The sequence below is a fragment of the Triturus cristatus genome, chromosome 5_1 (assembly GCF_964204655.1).
Source record: "Triturus cristatus chromosome 5_1, aTriCri1.1, whole genome shotgun sequence".
In the NCBI taxonomy this organism is placed as follows: Eukaryota; Metazoa; Chordata; class Amphibia; order Caudata; family Salamandridae; genus Triturus; species Triturus cristatus.
This window is the reverse complement of record NC_140587.1, coordinates 612,657,737-612,676,395: the sequence shown is the minus strand read 5'-3', so window position 1 is coordinate 612,676,395 and position 18,659 is coordinate 612,657,737. Positions and strand designations below refer to the sequence as shown.

The window sequence follows — 18,659 nt, the reverse complement described above, 5'->3', positions numbered from 1 at the left end:
CTTGAGGTCGGTCGGGTCCGCTGTTAGATTCTTCAGCAGTGCGCTGAGCTCGGCGTGCTTCCAGCTTTCTGGGAAGGTGGCTGTGTCGAAGGAGGTGTTGATGATGTCTCGGAGGTGGGGTGCGATGGTAGAGGCGGCCTTGTTGAAGACATGGTGGGGGCACGGGTCTGTCGGCGATCCGGAGTGGATAGTGTTCATCATGCGTGTTGTGTCTTCGGGGGTCACCTTGGTCCATGTCTGGAGGATGGCGGCGGGGTGCGTAGGTTCGACCGATGGGTGCGGGGGTGAAACGCCGAAGCTGTTGTGGATGTTGGCGATCTTGCAGTGGAAGTACGAGGCGAGGGAGTCGCAGAGGTCCTGTGAGGGAGTGATGTCGTTGTTGCCGGTGCTGGGGTTAGAGAACTCCTTGACGATGTTGAAGAGCTCCTTGCTGTCATGGGCGTTCTTGTCCAGTCGCTTCTTCAGAGATTTCTTCTTGGTGGTGCGGATGAGCTGGTGGTGTCTGCGGGTAGCGAGTTTGAGGGCGGTCATGTTGTCGGCGGTCTTGTCGAGGAGCCAGGCCTTCTCGAGGGTGCGGCAGGCCTTCTTGGAGTTCTTGAGTTCGTCGGTGAACCAGGAGGCCTTCTTGCTTCTGTGCCTGGTGAGTGGGTTCTTCAGTGGGGCGAGGTCGTTGGCACAGGAGGTCAGCCACTGAGTGAGGTTGAGGGCTGGTGTGTTAGGGTCCGTTGTCCTGACAGGTGGGTTCTGGCTGAGGGAGGTGCCGAGCTGGTCGACGGTGATCTTGCTCCAGTTCCTGTGGGGAACCTGCTTCGGGTGGTGGTGGACCGTGTTCTTTTTGAAGCTGAAGTGGACGCAGCTGTGGTCAGTCCAGTGAAGTCCGGTGGAGTGGCTGAAGGTGACGTGCTTGCTGGATGAGAAAACGGGGTCGAGCGTGTGGCCGGCGTAGTGGGTGGGGGTGTTGACCAGTTGCTTGAGCCCGAGGTTGGCCAGGTTGTCCAGCAGGGTGGTGGTGTTGCGGTCGTTGTTGTTCTCCAGGTGGAAGTTGAGGTCCCCGAGGAGGATGTAGTCAGCGGAGGGGAGGGCGTGGGGGCTGATGAAGTCCGTGATGTCTTCGCAGAACTGTGCGCGTGGTCCCGGGGGTCTGTAGGTGAGGGTGCCTCTGAGGGTAGTCTTGGGGACGGTGTGGATCTGGAAGTGCAGGTATTCGGCGGCGTTGAAAGCGTCGGTGGAGTCAGTCGAGATGCGAATGGTGCTTTTGTGGACGATGGCTATGCCTCCTCCGGTCTGGTTGACGCGATCTTTCCTGATGATCTTGTAGCCGTCCGGGATGGCTATGGCGATGTCGGGGGCTGAGGAGGCATTCATCCAGGTTTCCGTGAGGAAGGCGACGTCTGGAGAAGCGGTGTCGAGGAGGTTCCAGAGTTCCACGGCGTGTCTGTGGACGGAGCGGGTGTTGAGCAGGATGCACTTCAGGTGGTTGCTGTTGTCCGTCTTGGTGGGTGCAGTGCCGGTACGGAGGCAGGAGAAATTGCAAGATCGGCAGGCGAAGGGTCCATGGGTGCGTCGCGGGGATGCTCGGTAGCACCCGGGGGTTCGGGCGGTGTTGAGTGCGATGAGTGTGGCGGCATCGTAGGTCCTGCGGGGGGGGTGGCGGACGCGGGGGCCAGACAGTCTAGCACTGGGCGCGGGCCAGGCGCGGACGGGCGCAGACGGGCTTACCTTTGGCGCACCTTCGGCGCTCAATCGGCGCTGCCGCTGCGCGCGTCCGCTGCGCGGTCGCTGAGGGGGCGTTATAAGTAGTGAGCCGGGAGGGAGGGTCAGCTGGGAGGCGGGAGGCTGGGTGGCCAATGGGAAGGAAGGGGAGGCGGGACTGCGGGGTCAGCGGCGGGAAACCGGAACTGGGAAGCGGGAAAAGGAAGGAGAGTGACCGGGGCAGCGGCGGCGGTGAGCTGGCGCGAAAATGGGCAGCAGAGCAGGCAGCGAGCGGAGGGCAGTACCTGCAAGTGGCAGGGCAGAGGTCAGCGGCGGCGGATGAGGTAAGTGGCGTCAGGGGTGTCAGCGGTAACAGTAGGCAGGCAGGCGTCAGGTAGCAGCAGTGGAGGGGGAGCGACCGCCTGTGAGGTACAGGGGGTCACAGTGACCAGCGCGGAGTGGACCCCTTAAGTAGTGAGCCGGGAGGGAGGGTCAGCTGGGAGGCGGGAGGCTGGGTGGCCAATGGGAAGGAAGGGGAGGCGGGACTGCGGGGTCAGCGGCGGGAAACCGGAACTGGGAAGCGGGAAAAGGAAGGAGAGTGACCGGGGCAGCGGCGGCGGTGAGCTGGCGCGAAAATGGGCAGCAGAGCAGGCAGCAAGCGGAGGGCAGTACCTGCAAGCGATAGGGCAGAGGTCAGCGGCGGCGGATGAGGTAAGTGGCGTCAGGGGTGTCAGCGGTAACAGCAGGCAGGCAGGCAGGCGTCAGGTAGCAGCAGTGGAGGGGGAGCGACTGCCTGTGAGGTACAGGGGGTCACAGTGACCAGCGCGGAGTGGACCCCTTAAGTAGTGAGCCGGGAGGGAGGGTCAGCTGGGAGGCGGGAGGCTGGGTGGCCAATGGGAAGGAAGGGGAGGCGGGACTGCGGGGTCAGCGGCGGGAAACCGGAACTGGGAAGCGGGAAAAGGAAGGAGAGTGACCGGGGCAGCGGCGGCGGTGAGCTGGCCGAATATGGGCAGCAGAGCAGGCAGCGAGCGGAGGGCAGTACCTGCAAGCGGCAGGGCAGAGGTCAGCGGCGGCGGATGAGGTAAGTGGCGTCAGGGGTGTCAGCGGTAAAAGCAGGCAGGCAGGCGTCAGGTAGCAGCAGTGGAGGGGGAGCGACCGCCTGTGAGGTACTGGCTTAAAAAGATCCATTCAAAAATCACCAGTTGTCTTTGGGCCTCTAAAGGTGTAAGAATATAATGGGAAAAGTTAAGATGACAATATGATCAAAGGGGCTCAAGGTTGCCTGATTTATCCTATTATGCCTGGGTCTTCCTATTAAAAGGAGGGAAATGTTTGTTTAATGCACCAGATTTCTTGGAGGTCGGGAAGATGTTTACAGCAATGCTTAGTGACGTAAAAGGTGGAGAATATGGCTTTGTATATAAATATGGAGACCCGCGATATTTTAAAAAGGTGCATCTGAAAACCGTACAAGGCTTTGCAACCACATGGTATAAAGTCAGGAGAGAACTAAAACTCAATTATTATAGTGGAATGGCTCCCATTTTTGATTCGCCAGGATCTCCGGAGTGGGCTAAGGACTGTTTGGCCCTTCCATTAAAAGAATCAGTAATAAAAATCTGGAGACAACTGATGGAGAACGGAGTTTTAATTTCCTGGGAAGAGGGTCAAGAGTTAACTAACGGTCAACTGTCAAGATTTAAGTATCTTCAAATAAAGAGCTGGAGCCTTACGGATGGTCTTGGTACGGGACTGTCTAATGAACTGGAAGTTCGCCTGACAAGTGGTGCAATACAGAAAAAATAGGTGGCAAATTAGTACTGGCTGTTAATGGAGATATCAGGTGGAGATTTGAATTTGCCAGCAGTACTGTGGGAAAAGAACTTGCCAGGAGAGCAGATAGAAGACTTATGGCAAGTATCTTGCAACATGTTATAATCCACAGTACATGCCGCAAATTTAAGGTGGAACCACCTTTTTGTCTCCACAGGGTTTACTGGAGGCCACACAAATTAACAAAATTGGGGAAAGGAGATATGCCAAGATGTCCCAACTGTAGTAAAAAGGTGACAATATACACATGTTCTTGGAATGGCCGGCGATTCAAGGGTTCTGGTTGGATGTGAGTAACACGCTACTTTTAATACTTCGCGAAATGCTCCAGGTAAGCAAAACTTTGGTTTTCTTTGGGATCCGGAAAAATCACAAATCTTTGTTAAAAAATACTATAAAATGTATATTTTATTTAATATTGCTTGCTCGTAGGGAAATAGCTAAAATTGGGTAAAAGCAACCCCTCCAATTAAAATAGAATGGTTGGTCTTAAAAAATATATATTAATAGATTAGATAGAGCATGCAAATACAAGCGAAATGAGTTCTGGCTTCCCTATGAGAACTGGGAACAATCAATTATATAATAGTCCAATGATTAGTTATAGAGTGAACCACCCCGGGTCTAAAAAACAAAAGATCACCGGATGGTGCCATCTCAAGAGAGACCACGGTGTTCGGATTATCACCTTTTGTAAACCTGGGCAATGAGGAGAAAAAGAAAAAAAAAGAGATTGCCCGCCAGCATCCGTCATGGATTGCCCTCGGGGAGAAATGGTAATTTTACCAGCATTTTCCGATCATATTCCCAAATAGATAAAATATACACATGCGTGGGAGTGGGCGGTAGTCCAAGCTCCAGCATTATACAAAAATCATGTCGGATGGGATGAGGATTCAACCCACCACATAATTCCATTAAAAATACTCTGACTGCACAAAGGCAGTATCCAATAAAGCAAGAAGCTAAAAAACAGGTCAGGGAGATCTTATATCAACTTGAATACCAAGGGGTGATTGAAACTTACACCTCACACATGAATGACCCTTTGTTTCCCAAATCAAAACCCGACAATTCATATTGTTTAGTTTTAGATTACAGACATTTAAACACTTGCACTAAGACATTTGCAGTACAAAATGCACACAGTGCCGCATTAATGAATAACATTGTGCGGAAAAAATGCAAAACAACACTAGCTATCTCAAATGGATTTTTCTGCCAGAATATTGTGCCTGAGAGCAGGTATTTAACCGCATTTTTCACGTTAGGCTTCCAGCGGCAATTTTGCAGACTCCACCTCGGTTGCCCACACCATCACACACTGAGGGTAACATAACATCACAAGAAGAGGTTACACTAGATGACATCATGCAATACAATAGATCAGAGCCCGATTGGAATGGATGGTTGATTTGGCCAACGGACACCAATAGCTGTAAGGGAAGATTATTGGGTAAAACTAAAGGATTTAGTATCAACAGGGCAGATCCACACTATGTACAGAGACAACACCCAGGGGTAGTGACATCATACAGTGTTGGGAAGTTATGGCTCGATAGGCTAAAGACCTCAACACTCACACATGTGAAACAACACTTATCCTTACTTACAGAGGATGTGGACCTACGGGAAGCCACGTCACAAACGTTTCTATTATGCTGTCTATAATAAGATTTGGAAAATATCACAACAAGAGGCCGTGGAAATATTATGAGAAATAGATCGTATAAACCTAGAGAAAGCTCTAGCATTGGTTGAAAATGAGTTAACGACACTAACCTCCAGGATATATTCACTGGGCAACATTGTATCTTCTGCTATTGATGTACTAGAACAGGATTTGTCAATATTACAACACTGGCAATCAGAATTGCGTTCTATTATGTTATTAAGCTGGACACTGCAATCTCTGCGTGCAGGCTATGTGCCTTGGCGTTTCATAAACAGCACGAGGCATGTTATCAACGGAATGCGATAATTAACGCAAAGCGCGCTTACCACGTCTTTTACTATCGCCGGCTATCACTGGATTACGCTGGATTACATTGCCGTGTTAGCGGCGTATTAGCAACGCTTTGCTCCGAGGCAATGTAAAATCCAGCTATAGCAGTGAAAACCAGCAATAGCGAGAGAAATCCGGCGATATTTTGACTGCGCTAATGTAAAGCTTGCTAATAGGCAGGTGTGGACTCAGCCTGACAATCCACCTCCCATTGACAAGATGGCTAAGTCAGGTTTTAATCAGGCGTTAGATACCAGCGATAAAAGTGGTTAGCGTGACTTTTATTATCACTTCGCGAGTCTGGGGCTGCATTGGTAATTGAGGGAAGTTGTGTTTGAGACTGTTTCCATGTTGTTTTAGTGAGGAACGCCTACTTTGCATATCATTAGCGATAAATATCGCTGACATGCGAAGCGGCAAAAAAAATGGCTGTTATCGCATGGAAACATGCGCTAACGCATGTTAGCGAGTCCTTGTTGATAGTGCGATAGGAAAATCGTCGCTTTTCCGGCGATATGTGCCAGAAAAGTGGCTACACTTTTATTGATAATATGCCCCCACTTCTTTATTTTCTTCGTACAATCTGACAGAAAACAGATAGAAATGGCACAGAGGGGAGCAAAGTATGCAATGCTGCATATTGAAAAACTGGACAGATTAGCATTTACAGTGGCACCGTACCCAGAATGGCTAATCCATGGCCACATAACTTTCCCGGTCACAACTTTTCAATTCCAATATTGCCTTGAAAAAATGCAGGCAGGCAGATATGAAGAAATGGGTAGGAAATTCATCAAGTAATCTTGGGAATTACTGTACAGGTTTCACTGCCGGAGTGGGGAAGAATAAGTATTTTTAAGCGGCACAAACAGCAAGAATACTTTAAGTGGATCATTCATATGCCAGGATATAATGCTTTATGGGGCCTGTAACGGTTCAGTAGCAAACTTATCCTGTCACTTAAAGGGTGCCCCAGCTACTGTGATCACTCCAGTGTTCAGGCTACTTTTGAATGGGAGTTACTTGATGCTGAACGATCAAGGTTGCTGTGGGATGCATTCCGGGCATTGCATATCTGGTAACCGTAACTTCCAGGGGTTACTTGCTGTATGCAAGTATTGTTTCCACCAACACATACAGTCAGGGAGGTGTCATTATGGACTTCACTAAATATTTCATTAATACGGTTTGATGCTTTGAGCAGAATGAAAGCCATGCTTATACAGAAATCTGTGCCCTTAACCTCCGCTCGAGAGACTTTTGATCTTCAAGTCGCAAGGTCTTCGGCAGAGATACAGACACTTATAAGTACAAATTGCCCCTTCCATTTTTCAGAAATGGTAAATTGCATCTTTAACATTTCTGATACGGCAGGTATCGTCCACCTATTTAAAACCATGGGTTCTGGACTAGTTAGCACCTTTCAGACGTTCCTTGGAGTTATACCAAACTTTATACGCTCCGTATTTGGAAGCATATTTGGAGGGCTGACGCTTATCCTGTTTCTAATAGCAGGTATCCTGATTGTCATTTTTCTGCTACGCAATGGACGTCCCAGTCACCAAGGAGATGGAAACAGTACTCCTGGAGCGAACATACCGTGATCGCATGGTACAACACCTAGGCACACCTAACTAAGTGCATCTTGTTTCTTGTCATTTAGACCAGTCTGGATGGACTGCATCTTACCTGTCCTCCGATGCCTGTTTTGCGGAGAAGAATCCATGTTGGATCTCTGTTTGACTCTCCCATCATGTGCGAAACCGGACATTGATGCTTTACTGGACCCGATAATGGCCCATGTTCTGCAGTATCCCCAGCATATTCCTACGTTGATGGAGCCATTCCGAGAGCCACCACAGGTGGTATCAGCTCCTGTTGGAATGGACATCGGCTCCTCCTCTGACACCCAGGCCTTGGATGGCGCACAGGCTGTCCCAGCATCGGCTGTGGACAGTACAAAATATCATCTGTGCTCAATTGACATAATCTGCAAGGTGTTACAGGGACCGTCGACTGCGGAGGCAGTCAATGAAAATGTTGCGTCTACCAGCCAGGACACATAAACATTTGATTCATTTGGCCCGTCTTGTCCTGGGAAAAAAAATTGACTTTTGAAAAACAAACAGAAAATTGGAACTCCATATCAAAATTCTTTTGAGCATGCATGGCTATCAAATGCTTGTAGTAGTTCGAACTATACCTACTGACATATTAGAGCTATAGCTTGAGTGTCAATTTCCATTTTTTACCTCTTTTTAAAAAAGAAAATTTAGAACCTTTTTAACGTCTTTAACATTGTTTTTAGCATAACAAGAAACTAATGTTTTTAACTATTTTTCGTACCAGTATCTTGTCAGCCTAATAGTATGTTTAAAATTTAACTATGTCGCCCATTTGGAAGAGGAGTGGGTGTTCTGTTCCCTATAGGTACCATAATATAGGCCCCGGTAACTTCATTACCCTTCACCTATATTCTTCCCTACATTACACTTGTCACGGTTTACAGGGACTGACCTTTTACCTAAATACGACACTGCATTCAGAACACGGGTTTTCCCTAGTTCAAGATCTCATACATTATGCATGAGGATTCTTGGAAGCACAGCAGGACGACCCCATCTCCTGTATAATATCTATGTATAAAGTTCATACCCGATGCCATCCTTAGGCCGACACAGTAATACAGCAAGGTAGGACCCCTGGGGAGACCTATGGGTATATATACATCACAATTTACTAAGATAGAGCAGAGGAGACTGAGACTTCACGGCCGACACACTGACCAGAGACGCTCAGGCTCCTGCATACAGACCAGCTCGCAGTGGTCTAACATCCCTCGTGGGGTGTTCAACTTGAGACCAGGATTGGGTCCCACAGTCTCTCACTTGAGATAATGGGGTTGACTAAATCCTAGAGGGATTCTTGGCTTAACACCCACACACATGCTAGGTACACTTGGTACATCTAGTTAGGGAGGCATCATAGGATTACGCATCTTTTATTTTGTGTTTTATATACTCCTATATATTCATGACTGTTGTAAGATGGTAGACCTATACCATCCGTTTACCTTCATAATACTGCTAATCATTTATATCTTATACTGTCTAATGGTTTTTGCAGGTCATATTTTATACACCAGATTAACAACTGTACAATAAATACTTATTGAAAACGCCCAGCCTGTTAATTCTGTGTATCTCTCTGAGACAGACTAAATAAGCATGAGTGACTGAGTGAAAGGTAGTATATTGTTTCCACGGTCCTGAGGGATCAAGGTTTTCATGTTCGATGGTTGCCAAGAACTATTATTTCCTTGGTAAGAGGAGATTCTAGTGGCACTGTGAGCTAGTTGGTACAAGAAGCCAACATACCCGGTTGGGGTGTCCGGAATCAGTCTGACACCAATCCTACAATGTATGCTGTCTAAATGTGCAGATCCTGTATACTTTTTATAGGAGCTATACGAAAATAGGCTAGTTGGCCCCTAAGGACCCGCAACAGCGAAGTTGACTTTAATGCCCATCCAAGAGTATGCCAGGGAGTGCGTTTGCAGAGTGGTGGGGAAAGGGGGAGTGGCCTGCTATGACAACTTACCATTCCCACTGTGTGGGATTTACTAGAGGTAACAGGAGGGGTAGTTAACTACCCCTCCTGTTACTCCAGTAAGTCCCACACAGTGGGATTGCTAAGAGGTCTTCGGAGGCCACGCTCACCTTTCTCTACCAGAAACACGTCTCCTGGCACAGTACTGGGTGGAGGATGAAGTCCACTTTACTCCTGACGGACTTTGGCGGCCATGTAGCCCTCCTGCTACCTCCTGTAAGTCCTATGCTGTGGAATTCCTGAGCGCTGGTCAGAGGCCCAGGCCCCTTTCTGCACCAATCTGCAAACACGACTACTACCTTATAGTAAGAAATTAGCATTTAAAAAACCTTAGAAATTCAATGAAAGAAACATAGGTTTCAGGGATGTTATAGTTAGAAATTAGCACTTAAAAAACCTTACAAATTTACTGAAAAAAACATAAGTTTTAGGGACGTTATAGTAAGTTGGACATTTCATTCCAACAAAACTAGAGAAATTCGGCCGTTATAGTTAGTTGAGCTAACTATAACTCGTGCCCCCACAATGCACTGCTGATGACGTCACATATTACATCACTCATGACATGGTCAGTGACATCACTGATGACATCTCAAATGACATCACTGATGGCATCATCCTTGTAATATCTGATGCACCTCTTCACAACCTAATATAACCTTTGATACACCCACTCTAAAATACAGACTAGCATTCTTGAAACCACAGACATATCAATACCAGTTAGTACATACCCACTCACTGATTCATAGGTCTATGCACACATCCACTCACTAACCCATCCAGTCACACATACATGCAATCACTCATCAATACAGCCACTGATATATGCACTCATACACCCATACAGACACCCACACACTGCCACTCACCCAGTTACTCAAACACCTAGTCAGTCAACCAAAGAATCAATAACACTGCCATTTAGTCACCTATACAGTTATACTCACCACCTCACTTATTCCTGCAGATTGTAACTCATAGTTAATCTCTTCTACAATCACTGACACAAGCACACACTCATCCATACAGCCACTCTCACAATCACTCACTCTAACATTTAGTCACTTATATACACCAACACTCACATATACTGCCTTTCACATATGTAGTTACTTACACATATACCACAGAGACATCCATTCACCCACCAACACAGCCATATGTACAGACAGTCACCCATACAGCCCCTCGCAGACTCACTCATGAACCCCTACACCCAGTGAATCACCCACTCACTCATCCATGCAGGGAGTCACGCACCCCTCACCCACCCACAGAGACACTCAGGCACCCATACAGGTACTCAGACAACTAATCAATGACCCATATAGACACTCATCTACCTACTCACCAACCCATACAGCCCCTTAGACACCAACTGACAGACTGAGGTAGACATTCACACAGATTAGTCATTCACCCATGTATTCACTAAGACACGATTACTCACTCACCTATACAGTCAGTCACACACCCACTAAATTATCAATTCAGACATTGATACACCCACCCATTCCTCAATACACCTTGGCCTATATATAAATATATATATAAATATATATATAAATTAAACTTTTTTTAAAATTCAGTTACTGGATGATGTCATCAGTGATGTCATCAGTGATGTCACTTACCATGTCATGAGTGATGCAATATGATACGTCATCAGCAGTGCATTGCGGAGTCATAAGTTACAGTTAGCTCAACTAACTATAACGGCCGAATTTCACTGATTTTGTACAAATTAAATGTCCAACTAACTATAACATCCCTGAAACCTGTGATTTTTTTCAGTGACTATATATTTATATATCTATATATATATATACACACACAACAGAGCTTAAATTATTTAAAATATATTTATATATTTGTAATTCATAATATTAATGACTTGTATGTTCTTTGCTGTACATTGTTGTGTTCTGAGTGTTGTGATCATATAGAGAAGAGCCAATTCTTGACCAGTCTTCTGAAGCTGAGATGGCTGTCAGTGGATCTTATGCTTGGAGGTAACAAACTCCATCCTTTTGCTGCTTGTACAGCAAAAGATGTTCCATCCATGAATTTGTTTCTTGTATACTGGGGATTTGTGGTAGGTTGCTAGCCTAGAGCAAAGGTCTCTTTGTTGTATTTTTTTTGTGATTTTCCTCCTGATGATGAGTGGTCCTTTGCCATTATTACTTTTTTGAGTCTTATAAACCAGCTTGAAGGTGGTTCTTCTGGCTACTGGTGACTAATGTAACGCTCTCAAGGTAGGGTAGATAAGCACTTGCGGACACGTAGGAGTAGTTTGGTAGCAGAGTTCTGAATTCTGTGTGATCTTCTTGTGGCTGCTAAAGATGAGCCTTGAAATAGACCATTAGCACAATCGTATAAAGAAGGTGGTCCCTCTGCCCTGTTTTAGTTGTCCATTTATACACCTATAGCTGGTTATAAAAAAATACAGGGTGTATTGTTGCAAAGACAGTCCATATTTTCACTATTATTAACAGCATTACCTCCTCGTCCCTCCCTCGCTGCCATTCCTTACGCATTGAGGCATCACCGCCTCAATGCGTAAGTAATGGAAGAGAGGGAGTAGGACTCAGAGTAATGCAATTACTGGTAATTGATGCATTCATTGTGATACAAGCTAGCCTGCTTCTTTTAGAATTTCATACTGGCTCTTTAAGAGAAAACACCCAGCCACAAGCTACAAAAAATAGCTGCAAAACCCTGAGCTGCACCCCGCCACACACCGGCACCTCTGGCTAGGGGTGCCTTCTGAGGTCCCCCAGACCAGGGAGGCTCCGAGACGGATTGAAATGGCGCTGTGCTGCCGGTTCACACACCACGTTCGTTGACACTTTTCACCACGCTCTCGTGGTAAAGCGTGCGTCGATATGAATCTGTGACAATAGTAACTCTGCAGGTCGTTTATTGCTCTGGCTGACACACCCACCACACAGGCAGCATACAAGGCGTAGGTGCGGCTAACGCCCTTCGGGGTTTACATTTCCCGGTAGGGTATTCAGTATATTCCTTAAATAAAATAAAGGCACTTTCAGGCGTTGTGGCTAATGGGTGCTGCTGTATAAATTCCAGGAGCTGTAAAGCCGGAGGTAAAGGAAGCACCTCGAGCTGCTGCTTAGAGGGCGCGAGGCACCACAGACCACACACACACATACACGTTGCTGCAGCTTGTGCCCTGCTCGGGGTGCTCAGGCGGAGTGGAAGGGATCCCAGAAAAAACCCAACTATCCATGCAGTAACTGTATATTTGTTCTCTGGAGCTGCCGGAGAGGAGTGGCTTGCTCGGCAGAGCAGCATCCATCCCCCTGTACCCCACAGCATCTCTGCTTCTGGGCGACGCGCTCGGGATACGGCCGGCTCTGCTCCTGCAGATCCCGCTCAGGCAGGGCGCGGAGGAGGCTCTGCGGATGGGAGAGGCGCGGGCTGCGCGTACATCTGACCGGCCGGAGGAAGAGCCCACGGTGGCGCGCTGAAAGGAGCGCCGCTGCAGCCCACCGCGGGGACGTCTCGGCGCTGCGCACAATGGCTCTGGGCGCCCCTTTGTGATGCTTGGCATGCTGAAGGCAGCGAGGAATGAGCCGTGGCTGGAGAATAAACAGAGACATCCGTCCGCTTTCAAAAGCTTCAGGGAGCATCGACCTCCTTCTTGTAGCTGATCCGAGCCCGCGGGATTCTTTATCCAAGTGACAGCCCGGTATTCTCTGGGCTGGACTGGGAAAGCCCCTGTCTCTCCTGCTGGTGACACTCCCTCTGGGGCTGTGGAGTTTTTGGTGGCCGTGGGACACCTGCCTCTGCTCCTGCTGGTGACACTCTGGGGCTGTGGAGTATTTGGTGGCCGTTGAGCACCTGTCTCTCCTGCTGGTGACACTCCCTCTGGGGATGTGGAATTTTTGGTGGCCGTGGGGCACTTGTCTCTCCTGCTGTTGACACTCCCTCTGGGGCTGTGGAGTCTTTGGTGACCGTGGAACACCTGTCTCTCCTGCTGGTGACACTCGGGGGCTGTGGAGCTTTTGGTGGCCGTGGAGCACTGGTGACACTCTGGGGACTTTTGGTGGCCGGGGAGCACCTGTCTCTTCTGCTGGTGACACTCCCTCTGGGGCTGTGGAGTCTTTGGTGGCCGTGGAACACCTGTCTCTCCTGCTTGTGACACTCGGGGGCTGTGGTGCTTTTGGTGGCCGTGGAGCACTGGTGACACTCTGGGGACTTTAGGTGGCCGGGGAGCACCTGTCTCTTCTGCTGGTGACACTCCCTCTGGGGCTGTGGAGTCTTTGGTGGCCGTGGAACACCTGTCTCTCCTGCTTGTGACACTCGGGGGCTGTGGTGCTTTTGGTGGCCGTGGAGCACTGGTGACACTCTGGGGACCTTTGGTGGCCGGGGAGCACCTGCCTCTTCTGCTGGTGACACTCCCTCTGGGCCTGTGGAGTTTTGGTGGCCGGGGAAGCCCTTGACTCTCCAGTCGGGCGGCGCTCCTCTGAGCGCGGCATAGTTAGTTTGCTGTTTGCCGGGGGCCCCTTCTGCCTTCTTCCCTCGGTCGGCGCATTCTGTCGCGTGCCGGAGAAGCTCTCCTCTTCCACCTCCCGGGCGCCGCTCTTTGCACCTGCCTCGTGCCCTGCCCTGGTTTAGCAATGGGTTGTTGCAGTGGGCGCTGCACGCTGATCTTCCTGTGCACTCTGCAGCTGGTGAGTACCGTTCCTTTCCTGCAGCCTCTTCTGAAGGGCAGCCTGGGACTTGGCACTCATGGGACCGGATCCCTTGGGGTGCTATGCAGATGCGGGCATTCCTAGGCACAGAGTGACTGCATGTGTTATGTATATGAAAGCGGTGGGTGGTGATGGGTGACCCGTGTGGTGGGTGACCCTGCACCCGAGTTTCTGTTGGGCTTCCGCTGCAGCCGCTGAATTGGCTGTGGTAATGCTGTTGTTAGCGCATTTGGCAAATATATTAACATCCTGTCATGCAGCACCCACGTGCACGTTGTGTTAATTTATTTTCGGAAAGTGCTTAGATGAGTGCTAAGAAAAACTGAAAAGCAGGGGCTTTGAAAGAGCACAAGCAGCATGAGAGCAGGCGGACTTTGTGGTGGTCCAAGGAAGCCCCAAAGAATCCACGCATGAAGCCAATTTGACAGCAAAGTTCTGATACATGTCCTGAAATGGAACCCGCAGTTCGGCAAGGTTTGTTTCTGAAAATAAATGGCGTTGCATGGAATGCACCTGTTGGGCAAGGCATTGACTGAATCTTCGACATTTAACCCCTGACATTAAATGTGTTTAGGCCACACATCTGGCAGGCTGGACGAGGGTGCGAGGTGTGTAGTATGTGTGGGACGATTACCTCAGTGGATATCTCATCTATAAGATTACTACTGGTGGAGCAGACAAGGTGTTCCTATTAAACCCACTGTGCATAGCAAGTAATAGAACACACAAGGCCCAAACGGAGTGTGTGGCTAGCATGACGAGGGAAGTGTGGGCTTGAATGGCGAATAGTGGGAGAGAACAGAAGCCTTGATGAGGAAACACAGACTCTTCCCATCAGCATGACTCTCCTGCAGCCACCAGACTGTGTGCTCTTAGTGCCAACTCCCATATTACTGTTTCTCCGCCTTTTTTTGAAGTAACTTAAGGCGTTTAATCAGATTGCTATGGAGATCTCTGTACAATATTTTAAAGTTCTTTGGACTTTAAATCACTTTAGAAACAAGGGTCCTTCACGTGGAGGTAAAACTGGGCCACGTATGTGTATCAGAGCTGTTTAATGAAAGACTTGTTAGAAAGTCCATTTGACTCCCATCTCATTCTCATAATATTGCTTCCACACATTTCCGGGTGGGGAGGAAGTGGAAATAACTTAGTGTAGAAGGAATGGAGTGTTAGCGCAGGGAGTTTAACCAGTCTGGAGTGTTAGTTTTAAGTTTTCTTTGGATAGGCCTCGAGTATTCCTGCTGGCGCTTCTGTTGGGATGGCCGCTGGGTGCTTTCATGCAGGGAGAAGCCCTCTGTGGATTTCTTGTTTGAACTTTATAGAGCTCCGTTCATAGAGCGGACCAGGAACCACAGAGATGCATGTACTAGCGGGGCTCTTTGGAATCCATCCATTCCTCAGTGTTGAGCCTGCATGGCATTCAAGGTAGGGCCAAGTCAAAGATGTCATGGGCGATGTGGCCCTATTGATGATACCTTTTCTAACTGGACGTGACTTGCTGGATGTAGCAGTTGCATGCTGTATGTTGACGTTTGATGGTTCTTGTGTGGAGGAATTGTCTCCCTGGGTTTCTCCTTACCAATCTGTGGGGATCACACCGCAAAGACACTGTACATATAAATGAACTCGCCCATAAGGTCATAAACAGATTGGCTGATTTAACTGAAGAAGGACTGGTGTGAAGTGGGGCAAGGCCAAGCCACTCATGAGAAGGCGCCGTGAGCGGAAGCACAGAATCTTCCATTCAACATGACCTCCCAGGGGCAACCAGGACAAGACTGTCCTAAATAAAGACATGCCACCTTACCTCATTGGCTGAGGCTTCCTCTTAAGCTGTCAGTCTGGCTCTGGGTAACACATTGTTACATTAGATTGTTAGGTCGGAACGGGTCTGTAATGACATTATTTTTGTTGCTGTCTATTATTGTTGTTATTGGGTTCCAGGCGGTATTTTCTTGTCGCAGGGGCGTAACACAGGCCCCCGCATCCCCCGCAGTGCGGGGGGGCCCCAAGCTCCAGGGGGCCCCCTCAGCACTGCACTTTGGCCGGGGAGCTCCTAATAGAGTCCGGAGGGGGCCCCTCCACGTACCTTGCAGGGGGGCCCCCTCAATTATCATTACGCCACTGTCTTGTCGAGCAGTGGAACTAGGTGTCCGGATGGTCACGCGCTGCGAATAATTTCACGGGAAACCGCTGCATAACGGGTTGATTGTAACTCAGCACAAGGAACGCCACTTCTCACAACACCTGCTGAGGCGCGGAGTATACGCGCAATTGAATTGACTGCCCACCTTCCAGAGAGATGTCATCTCGGCGTTTAATGCTCTTTATTGGGGGGAAGTGTCTATCACAGCGAGGCCTGCCTGCGGTGTGCTCCAGTGGGCTGTCAAGGGACAATGCTTCATGAAAGCATCTCTCCCCGCGCTTTGGCCGTGAAACAGTGAACTACACCATGTTCACAGTGGGCGCGCGTTTCTAAGTGTATTTACACGCACTTAGCTGCACTCTTGACCCTGCTTGTTTCAGCAGAGCTCTGCGGTGTCCATTTTAGGGTCAGGCTGGGTCCGCGCACTGCTGTCTGCAGGTCAGGGCCGTCGCCCCCGAGTGCAGCGTGGCCAGCTGCGATCGATGTAAATGTTCTCCTTGTTGCAAACAAACAGAAGCTGCTGGTCTTCTCGAGTGCCCCTGGGTGGTGCCAGCGGGGCGCTGCAGCTGAGGTGCCCTGTGTTAAATGCAGCTGCCGTCCCAGTGGACAGGAGGCAGCAGGCCACGCCCTCCTTGAGCCATGGTGGCATGAGAGCAGCCTTCGACCCTCCATGGGAGGAGGCAACACAGAGCAAGGTGGCACATCGGCAGAATGCCCCTGGCCATCGGAGTGGAGACCACGGGCACACCCCTGAGTTTCTTTGAAGAGAAGCTCATGGGTCTCTCTTGTTCTGTTATTTATTTTGAGACCTTTTTTGCTGGAGCAGGTCCACTCTTGACAAGGCACTGAGGTGTTCACAATATGGCAAAAATAACAACCCTTGGATTAAAAACAATACTAGTAACGAAAAGTAGTAATACTAACCGCACTACTTCTACGGCTCATATAAATACAAATGCTCATCATACGATTCATGCTATTTTGGTGTTTTCATGGTATTTTCCTTTAAGCAGAAGCACTGCACGGTTCAATCAAACGCCCTCCAGTGGAGGCTTTGAGTGCAGCCTCCTCCTGGTTGTACATTTTGGAGCTGAATCAAAACCAAACACCTGAACAGCATCCGAGGTGGAAAGGGCGACTCTGAGTCAGACATTGTTGAGCATGTGTGAGCTGTAAATTCAGAAGCAAAAATAATCCTTCTTACATTTACTTTGCTATGTTTACATGTGGATTGCCTCATGGACTCCACGCTGACCACAGAGGGCCCGTGAAGGAGTCAGAGCAGGTTATCACTGCTGGGAGTAGGGGCTCCACAAGGAACTCAGCTGCTGAGGGCACCAATGTAATATTTTAGTGCCGCCCACTGCACTCTCCTCCAAGGGTGTGGGAGGTAAGAAGGGTTATAGCTAGCCCAGTGCCTAGTTTGTAAAATAACAAGTGTTGGGGCCTAAAGCTTTGCTCAGAAGCCCGCAGCCAGCACTGTTTAAGGCCGGTGTGCTATAAGGCTGCCTAGCCTGGATTCTACCTCTTTCATCAACCACCAGACAATAACTGCACCTTTATCTCATTCTAGCAGGATTTTCCATCCCTGCTTTTTCTGTTTGTCACTATTTTTTGTGTTTCTATTCCTCCTTCTTTTCCATTTCCGTATTATTCTCTCTTGTGCTCTGGGTCAATGTTTGATGAAGAACAATAAGTGCCGGCTCCTAAAAATGAGTGGTGGTGGGTCCTACCCGCAACTACTGACTGAAATTAAGCACTGGGATAGCTGGCTTGGTGAAGGTTTTCATGTCGGTGCTTAAGGGTGTGTATTGTCAGCATTTATGAAGCTAGTGAATGATGGGTGGCTTAGTTATAACAGGGCAAGCCCACTATTTCTGAAGGAACCTGGATAGTGGGCCAAGAGAGGAACAGAGACCCAAATCCTGCTGCTTTCGTCATAGAACATACATCTTTTGATGATTGGTTCTATTTACTCAACACTATTAATCCCTGACTTCGCTTTTGGAGGTTTTCTCTCAAATTACCCTGATTTTGAGTAGTCTGAAGGGCCCCATTCTAGTGACGGCTGCTCCCGGGAAGCAGCAGTGGGGTGGGGGGGGAGATTAGAAAAAAAAGAAATTCACTTGCCTGACGACTGGCCGGCCCCGCCTGTCCTCCATCCTCTCCGTACTCTTTCTGGCTTCTCCTTTGCAAACAGGAAGCAGGAAGCACCAGGGCTCCCAGGCTGCCCATAGCCAATCACAATGCTGCAATGCAGAGTAGTGATTGGTCTGAGCGCCGTTGTTGCACTCATGCAGAGAATGGGAGCCTGGGCATGTTCTCCACCCAGGCTGTAATGCAGCCTGGGTGGAGAACAGGGAAAGTGAGCATGAATGTTTGGCCGGTTCAAGATGGCCGGCCAAACCTTCATATTCCCTTAGGGACTGCAAACCACTCTTCCCCTGCTCTGTCAGCAGAGCAGATCCACCCACCAAGACACTACAGCAGGAACAAATAAAATTATAACAATGTCTAGTTATGCTAATTTTAGTTTTCCTTTTTTTACACTGTGAAAGGCAAAGGGGGCGACGCTCCTCCGCCTTAGCCTTAGCGGAGGAGACGGCACTGCCCTGTTCCAAGGAGACCAAGGAACTGTTGCCACCAAGGGTTA

General features: G+C 48.9%; 1 protein-coding gene across 3 annotated transcripts in view; it reads left to right on the top strand.

Moving 5' to 3' along the window:
* The first annotated feature begins 12,333 nt into the window (after nt 1–12,333).
* The window catches only part of LOC146831275 (sodium/potassium-transporting ATPase subunit beta-1-interacting protein 3), a 2,306,425-nt gene continuing 2,300,099 nt past the window's right edge, over nt 12,334–18,659 (top strand). For 2 of the 3 annotated variants that reach the window (XM_085605542.1, XM_085605543.1), the window contains exon 1: nt 12,335–13,836. In XM_085605542.1, coding sequence (XP_085461668.1) covers nt 13,783–13,836 — 54 coding nt within the window. In that variant the 5' untranslated portion in view covers nt 12,335–13,782. Of the gene's footprint in view, nt 13,837–18,659 lie in introns of all 3 variants that reach the window. The other variant, XM_085605544.1, reaches the window with a different exon arrangement.